The sequence below is a fragment of the Rosa rugosa genome, chromosome 2 (assembly GCF_958449725.1).
Source record: "Rosa rugosa chromosome 2, drRosRugo1.1, whole genome shotgun sequence".
Taxonomy (NCBI): domain Eukaryota; kingdom Viridiplantae; phylum Streptophyta; class Magnoliopsida; order Rosales; family Rosaceae; genus Rosa; species Rosa rugosa.
Window position 1 is genome coordinate 28758908 of NC_084821.1, and position 9498 is coordinate 28768405.

Sequence of the window (9498 nt, forward strand, 5' to 3'; positions counted from 1 at the left end):
ACATAACTAGCTCGAAGTCAGAAAACAACCATAAGGGATCGAAAACTACCTCACAAGCCGTGAACAGTAATCCCAACTGAGTTGATCGAGTTTTCACGTGTATCCTTCCAAACAACCACCACAGCTCGCACAAGGAGGCTGCTGCGAACTCCCCAGGCCAAGGTTGAAGCGCCGCCGACGTCGGAGCTGCGTTTTCCGGTCGGGTTGAAAAACCACGAACTGCACCGCCTTGCAGCGCCGCCGTGGAGGAGAATCGTCGATAGAGACCACCACAGAGACGACCGGAGCAAGGAGGCGAACCTGTCTGGAAAGTTTCGTCGCCGGAGACCGCCGCAGTCCGCCGGAAAAGTCGGGTCGGGTCGGCCGGGTCCGGGTCGGGTCAGTCGAAGATTTTCGTTTCTGAAGGGGTCGACCGAGAGAGGAGAGAGAGAGAGGAGAAGGGTTTCCGGAAAAGGAAAGGGAAAAATGAAATAAAATTTCAGATTTTCCATATTTATACTAAAACGGAAACTTCTTCCGATAGCCATCACTTCCTCATACGAACTCCGATTCCCACATTTCGCATGTCCACGAACTCGTATCGACGCGCTCTACAACTTTCGTGAAGGAAGTTTTCCAAGAATCCCAACATATAAAGAGTCAAACTTCACACGACCCCCTAAACTGTGAAATTCAAATATTTATACGTACGAAAACCATTCCACTTCACATACAATCTACGAATAAAGCACAATAATAATTATTCGCACAACTGGCCCATTATTAATTACCAAAATTAAATAACAGAAATCCAGGTCATCACATCTCAGTAATAGATTCTGACGTTGAGGTGTCCTCCAACGATAACCTTAATCCAGAACATTCTCATGAGATGGATTCTAAGGGTCGATGATAAAAGGATTAGGTTGTGCCAAAGTATCCTTCGAACCCACGGGCCTCCCACGCATCCTAGCTAGGGCCATGGACGCCAGAGTGCCACTCTCTATGGCGTTGATGCCATGCCTACCTTCGTGTAGGGTGGCGCTATGTCTTCTCGTAGGGACGTCCATCCTTGTAGGCATATTTGCAGTAGATATATATCTGTGATCTCGTCACTTTAGCGGGGATTGAGATGAGACATAGTGGGGACAAACCACGACAATTCCTATCATTCCTACTGAACATTCGTGTTCTTATCTCCCCCTAACGAAGGGAAGATTGTCTCACCAAAGTGAAAATCCACAAATCTAGCGGTAAAGAGATCGCATAAGGGTATTAAGTGGTGGACGATTGTTGGAGTCTCAAATCCAACGTAGTTGCCCATTCGTCTGTGAAGACCCATCTTAGTGCGCTGTGGCGGCGCAATAGGCACATAAATGACGCACTCAAATATGCATAAGTACGAGATACTTGTACTCAGTCACTAGTTGTAACGCAAAGATAGATTGAGTGGCAGTGGGTCATTGACGAATTAGCATAGCTGCATGCGATATTGCATCACCCCAAATGGATATAGGGAGATTAATGCACATAACCAATGTCCGGACTGCCATCGTAGTCGTTTCCGCGAGACCATTTGGGTGTGTACATAGGAATATGATGTCCAACATCAGTCCTAGTGCAGTAATCATCAAAAGTCTTAGATGTGAACTCTCTAGCATTGTCAAGTCGAATTGACTGAATGGGATGATCCAGAGAGAGAGCCCGTCACCATATAATCTGTGTTAGGAATGTAGCGTAAGCAGCATTACAAGTGGACAATGGCACAACACGTGACCAGCGTTTTTGCGTGTCAACCAACATCATGAAATATTTAAACGTCCGCAAGTTGGTTGAATCAGTCCACAGAATCCCCGTAGATTCTATGTAAGAACAGAATAAGTATTTTCATATCCTTTGCGTAGGACGGTCTCAGTCCTAATTTCCATAAGAAACAGGCTTTGTAGAATGAGCAAGAGGCCTTAGAAGCAACCAATGAGGATTTTGGTTGGGCCTAAACGCTATTGAAAGCAAAATTGGTGATTGCAACATCATCTGGGGCACCATCACCATGATGGATGCCATCCATGGCGTCATGGATAGGGACGTCACCAGTCTTAGGTCGGTGATGGACGGTGCGGCGCCAAAGGCAGTGACGACAGTCACACTATGTTCAGGAATTAACCTTTGATTCTTGCTTTGTTTCGCTCGAAAGAATGGATGTCCATGTGAAGTCTTTAGTAGACGGATCGCCATATCATGACTAGGATGACCTATCTTGTTGTGGCAAAGCCAATATGTGTCTAAATTCAAGAGATCTTCTCTCATGACTTTATGGGATTTAATGGCTCGAATAGTAGTGAAATAAAGTCCATTAGAGAGACACATAAGTTTCTCTAAGATACGCCATTATTCACAGTCATTAGAGGTAGTGTAAATGAACTCTTTTCCGTTCTCTACATGCATTTTCACATGGAATCCGTTGGCTCGAATAGCTCAATAGGGTTCGATTTGCCCTAGGAGCGTAGAGAGTTTTTGTGACAGTAATCAATTAAGGTGCCATTTAGCAAGAGGGATTTGGGTCATTCCATGTTCTTGAACTAATCCTGATGGCCTAGCCATCGTAGTCATAAAGGAATATGCTTAGAATTAAAATGGAGTCATAATGAGAAGGACTCGAAATTTTATTCATAAGCCAACAGTGTACATCATTGTTTCTTTGACCAAAACAAAATCTAATCCAAATACTAGCTAATGCAAAACAAAGGTAGTCATTTAACTTCTTGCGGTAGCTCCAAAATAAATATGACCAGGTGAGTAGAGAGATGTCGGTGGAGCAAAGCTCGCATAAGTACCACTTATCTCAAAACTTTCCTAGACATCATACTCGCTTTGGATGAGCCTAGTTGAAGAAAAACTTAACCAATGACATCCACTAATAATACTATGGCAATTGCCATATTACATCTCTTGGAAAAATAAAGACTTAAACAAAATCGGCGATCTATTAATCCCAACCAGATTTGAAGTCTTCAACCCTTAGTTCGAGATCACCTTCTTGATCTTCTTGTTCTACATAGTGAGCTTCTCTTGCTTCACAATATGCTTTGTAGGCGGTGACAATACTCTCACGAGCTCTACAAATGTGTGCCCAATGACCGGATGCTCCACATTGAGAACATACATCTCTTTGCTCAGAATACTTTAATTGAGGTGCTTTAAAAGCGTCATAAGGATGACTCTTAGTGTTGGTGGCGCCACCAACATGGCCAGAGGCTTTGCCTCCCTCTCTCTTTCCATGTTGACCTCTTCGGTTCCGTTTCCGCCTATTTTGGCCATTACCTTCCTAAGTAGAGCGATTATATGGACCAGAACGTCCAGAAGTATCCCTAGGATTAGAATTTAGCTCTTGGAGGCCTCCCTTTGGGGCGCAACTATAATTGGACTCCAGAATAGTATCTGTTCTCACGGGTCTCGAATTATAGTTCTTCACAAGGATGTTGTCATGCTTTTTAGCAACATTTATGGCTCCAATGAGCTCATGAAATCTTGTGATCCGTCCTGCAGTAACATCGATTTGATAGTTCTTAGCAACCATCAATGCAGAAACGGGGAAGGTAGATAAAGTCCTCTCAATCAACATCACATCTGTGATATATTTTCCACAGAATTTTATTAACGATTTAATGCAAAGTGTTTTCGAGTTGTAGTCAAAAACTGACTTGAAATCACAGAAGTAGAGATTATGCCATCTCACTTTTAAGTCAGGAAGAAGGGAGTCATGGACTTTGGTAAAGCGTTCTTTGAGTGAGACTCACAGCCTTCTAGGGTCTTCTTTATTCAGATACTCGTACTAGAGCGAATCATCTATATGACGGGTCATTAGGATGACGACTTTCCCCTTATTTGCCTTCAAGGCTGCTCTATTTGCTTCCAAAGCTTGAGCTTGCTCAATAGTTAGCACGTCCTGGCTAGGCTCAAGAATCGTATCCAAGATTCTTTGGGCCTTGAGATGCCAGCGGACATCATGAACCCACTTGCGATATCCAGAGCCAGCTGTTCCTGATGGAGTAAAGTCCAGTTTGTTCAGGTTACTCATCCTGAAAATGAACAAGAAAAGGGTTAGTTTCGGAGCGAAAAGGCTACCAAAAAAACAATAGAAATTTCTGAGCGTTATCGCTCCCAAAAAATTATGAATTTCTGAGTGTAATCGCTCCCAAAAAATTAGGAATCTCTGAGCATAGTCTCTCCTAAGAAATTCAATTCCAAGAGTTATTGGATTAGATCGACACAATGATGTGTATGTGGTCGATCGTATCTTCTCAACAAATCCAAAGTTTGGAGATCTCTACAAGCTCCAAGCTTGGAGATCTCTACAAGCTCCAAGCTTGGAGATAGCACGAACCCCCACAGTTCAGCTTAGATCTCCACACAAAAGAAGAAGTGGAGGGTAAAAGAAGGGAGGTTGCAAGTCCCCAAGAAAAAGAAAAAAGAAATTGAAAGTACAGAAAGCGAGAACCTTTAATAAAAAATAGGGCTAAATACAAATTACTATCCTGTGGTTTAGGTCCAAAATCAATTCAGTCCCTGAACTTCTAATTTCATCAAAAACACCCTTGCACTTTCAATTTTGATCTAATAGGTCCAATTTGTTAGTTTTCCGACAATTGAGTTATTTAACTTGTTAATGTGGATCATATATGGCCTATATTTTATGATGTGGTGTCAAGGTGGTCTGCATTGTCAATTTAGGAGTGAGTCCTACTATTAAAAATAAATAGTTTTTCAACAAATAATCCAACTATTTGAAAGAATATTAACGAATTGGACCTATTAGATCAAAATTGAAAGTGCAGGGGTGTTTTTGATGAAATTAGAAGTCCAGGGACTGAATTGATTTTGGACCTAAACCACAGGGTACTAACTAGTATTTAACCCTAAAAAATACCTCTTTTTGAAGTCGCCGAAAAATTGGCCGGAAAAAGTTGTTGGTGGTCGGAGGTAAGGGGCTGACGATGGGTCAGCGAGGTTACGTGGGGGCTGCTACGTGCGTGCGCGGGGCTGTTGTTGGCGAGGCTATCAAACGGGTCAGAAGGGGCCGACGAGGGGTTTGCATGCGAGGGATTGCACGAGGGGGCTGCAAGCAACGTGTTTGTTGCTGGCGAGGCTAACCGAGGGGTCAGCGAGAGACGTAGGGGCGCGCGTGGAGACAGGCATAGGGGTGCGCTGGCGAGGCTAACAGAGCCGTTTCAGTGCTTTGACAGCCAGTTCATGGAATAATTTGATGTGTTCTAGAATCCTCAGGTCAAGACGCTGTTGCTAACAAAGTTTGGTGGCAATAGGAGGTCCGGAAGGTGGCGAATCGGTGGAGGATTGATTTATGCTTCCGGGGGCCAGTTCGGTACTTTTTCGGCCGGTTCTTGGGATTCCGCCGCCGGTTCTGGACTCCTGGGGTCAAGGTCTTCAAGGTGTGCGGCAGAGGCTGAAAGGGTTTCAAGGTTTTGTATTCGGATTTAGGATTTGGCTTTTTGTTTCAGGGGTTGGCTATTTATTTCAAGGTTAGGGCTTCGTGCTGATAACGTGTTTTAGGAAAACAAAATTGGGAGAGAATAAGCTGTCTTTCATTGATAATAGGGGCCTCTTTATATAGAGGATTACAAGTAAAGAATATTAGTCTTACAAGGAAACTGAATCGTACAATGATTAGGATATCTCTGAAAATATCTGTAAGACTAACCCTATTACAACATGGACAAGTCACTACAGTTTGGGCCAGACACATAATCCAGATATACTTGAACAATTTTTTTGTTTTTGAACAATATTTGAAAAACTAGAAAAAGATGCATAGTGCAATAGGACTTTGTGGCTTGTGCCATTATGTGCTATCCTATACATCTACGATAGTTATCAAAATTATTCATTCTTTAAATTTCTTGAATGATCCAACCTTTACCTTTAAAAATACTTAATAATAATTAAAAATAAATTCTTGAATGATAATCTCAATAAAATACGAGAAAAAAATTAAAATAGTTTATCATTATAAGTGCGCTAAATATTTGTTTTCTACGCTTGTTATTTTTTTATTTTCCTTTTAGTTTATTATTGGATAATATTTGTAGGATCCGGCTCCTCTAAAGTGAGTTTTTATAAAGTTATATAAATTTCGTGTAATCTTAATCGTTCGTATAATCTAATGGCTAGTAAAGCAGCACCTTCACTTAACATTACTCAAACAATTTTTTCTTCCCAAACTGTCCCCGATGTGTCCTTAACTCCATCAGAAGAAGAAAAAGAAAAGAAAAGAAATAGCGCCATGAATCCTTTTAAGAACTGGGGACGCAAACAAGTAATAAAGAAAGAACATGCTAAACTCTCTGATCTCCTCTTCTCTCTTTCTCTGTTTATCCTCCCTATCATGATAAATAGGCTATTTAGATTTCCATTGGTGATTACTATTTTGATTTCAACCTCCTCGTTTGGTTTTCAATTTTAAATCTTAGGGTTTGACTTTAATTCTGTTTGTTCTCCATGAAAGACTTCGATATGGTCATTGCCCCTTTTCAATGGCATATATGTATGGGTTTAGCAGTTGCCAGTTATTGTTTTCTACCCATTTAATTTCCTCTGGTCTTTGATTTGCATAAGTAGTTTCACCTCTGAGATGATTGGTTTCTATTGGTCTTAGTATAATTCTCAATCTCTGGCTTTTGATTTAATCGTTGGGGGACTTTATACAGTTATAGGCGCACGTTTGATTTTATTGCAATTATGCTTGAAATGAAAGTAATATTTCATGATTGATTTACTGATATAACAATGGAATATTTACCATTGAAGCCCAGAATATATTCTTCAGAGAATAAGCGAGCAAAACTCACATAAGCGACTAGGACAGTGAGGGCTAATCTTTTTCTATAGGATGATTTAATGTCAGTGAGAAAGAATATTGTTCAAGTGGATTAAGCCCCCGTAAAGGATAGTTTTTTTTTTTTTTGAAATACCCGTAAAGGATAGTTTGGGAATGAAAAATTGTATGAGTTGTATGAAGTGATGTGGTTATTTTACTAGTCATTAGATGATATGAAGAATTAGAATTACACGAAATTTATCTAACTTTACAAAAACTCACTTTAGAGGATCCGAATCCATATTTGTATATGTATAAAATGAACAACTATGAAGAGTGGAGGGCCGCAAATAGCAGACCTCTATATTATAGAATCTGCCAGTCCCATAAAAACCTTATTTGTTGAAGAGAAATTCATTATCGGCAGATTAAATGCCAGTCTTGGTCTTGTGTTAAAAACAATATGGATTAATAAATCTTAAACCAGAAGGAGAAATATAATCAGATTAGAGTTAGGCTCGAGATGAAAGTGATGCATTCAGCTAGCTAGAATCGATTTCCATTATTAGCTACAGTCCAAACTGATCATGCATGCATTACATGCACGAATCTTCTTCATCAGAATTTCAGATCATAAAATAAAGTAGGACACAAGATTAGAGGCCAGCATATAGCTGTTCATATTATATAAATAACAGCAAATTAAGCAAACTAATTAATCTTCGTAGCTTATTTCATGAGAAGCGACGGTTGTTCTGGTCTCTAAAGCTTTGCGTTTCTTATGAGCTTCAGATGGTAGTTTCACATCTTTTGCCAACCCTAGAGCTTCAAGAAATCTTATGACGTACCAAGTCACGTCAATCTGCCACCATTCGAGGCCTTGTCGAGCCGAGTATTCGAAAGCGTGGTGGTTGTTGTGCCATCCTTCTCCTAGTACAAGCAATCCTAACCACCTAATTAAAGAGTTAAACATGAAGATACATGTACAGTGAATTACAAATCTAAAAATATTAATGAACCTTGATTACTTAATTAAACACCCTTAATTAAGTTCTTATTACGTACCAAAGGTTCTTAGATAGATCACCGGTATTCCATGCTTGATACCCCCATGTGTGCCCAGCCGAATTTACTAGCAAAGTGCTGTGGAAAACAAATACCATCCTCACTCCCTGATGAAATGATTTAATTAATTAGTTTATTTAATATAAGGACTTCTTAATGAAATTGCAACAAAGGATTACTTAATGATAAATATTTCTTTTGGTCGAAAATAAAAAAAGAGAAAAAAAAATATGATCTCACGAACCATTCCCCAAACGATGAAGGGAAACCCACCAAGGGTATATAGAATTCCTCCAAGAATAAATGAGTGCAGAAGGAATGTATGATGAAGAAACCTATAAAATGGCTGCCTTTTCAAATCTTCAACATTCTTCAGTCCTCCATACTGCAAATTATTTATTTAAAAAATTTATTTCTCAGATTAATTTAAAGAGTTAAAAAATAATATAACCAAAATAAGAGAGTAAAAAATTAGGTATATATTAACCTATTACTATATAAAATGTTTGGTGTATGCATTTATGTTCAAACATGTGATAATTCTTAATTGATTACATACTCTTCCAAAGCGTTTATTGCTATCGAGAATCCATCCCATGTGACTAAACCAAAATCCCTTCAGAGGACTATGAGCGTCTTTCTCTGTATCTGTATATTGGTGGTGGTAACGGTGTGTACTCACCCACTCAATTGGACTACCCTGCAAAACCAGAGTCAAGTACTTACATATCAATTTACAAACCCTAAACATTAAATTCCTGGAAACTTTCATAGTAATATGGTAAGTAGTTAATAAAAAGTAGGTTAAACTAAAAGTAAATATTTATATTTTTTCCTCGTTGAGAAAATGGGATTTTCGATCATGATACATGACGGGAAAGTAGCAAAAATGGCACACTGCACAGAAAAGCGTCCAAAGCTGGGTAGCTACCTCAGCCGAAAGAACGGCGATATATGCAAACAAGTACTCGAGGTACTTGGGAAGCCTGAAACTCCTGTGCGCAAGGTTTCTGTGGTACGACAGAGTTATTCCCAAGCCGGTGGCATAACCGAGAGCCAACATGAGGAAAAATGCAGACCAGTTGAAATGAAACGGCGCAAATAAAGCAAGGACATGGATCGACACGAACATCGTTGCTGTGACTAGGTCAAGTAAATTCCATTTCCTCCCCCAGAAATATGCACAAGGCGTCATGAGAATGGCCACCCAGATTCCCAGAAGCCCCATATCTGACTCTGATCAGCTTAACTCTCGCTCAACTGTTCTACTTCACCAGTAGCTGCCTCTGCATGACAAGCTTCTCTGGAACTGACCGTTTTATATACTGGTGAGCCAAGTGAAAGAGAGTTAAATCAAGTCCATACCTGTCCAGCCATGGTAGGTGAAACCATTAGTTCTTACGGTTTGGAAACCTTTAAACGAAAAATGACTGTTAGCTTTACATTTGTGCGTGTGTTAAAGTCTCTACTGTCATGGCCATATGATATGTAAGCAAAGGCCAGAAAATTAAATGGTATGACTAACTGCCTATCGACCAAAATGTGGTTTAGGTGTAGACGAATTGAAGCCCTAAACCAACCCGGTTGAAGGAGCTTTATTATATGTCAGCGATACATACAGT

At 40.0% G+C, this 9498-nt stretch overlaps 1 protein-coding gene across 1 annotated transcript; it reads right to left on the reverse strand.

Moving 5' to 3' along the window:
- Window positions 1–7323: 7323 nt before the first annotated feature.
- Window positions 7324–9187, reverse strand: LOC133728013 (palmitoyl-monogalactosyldiacylglycerol delta-7 desaturase, chloroplastic-like). The gene is made up of 5 exons (XM_062155434.1): window positions 8808–9187; window positions 8436–8576; window positions 8121–8261; window positions 7877–7983; window positions 7324–7764 (listed from the first exon to the last, which is right to left on the reverse strand). The coding sequence occupies exons 1-5, from the start codon at window positions 9102–9104 to the stop codon at window positions 7527–7529; spliced, it is 924 nt and encodes a 307-aa protein (XP_062011418.1). The 5' UTR covers window positions 9105–9187; the 3' UTR covers window positions 7324–7526.
- Window positions 9188–9498: the final 311 nt, after the last annotated feature.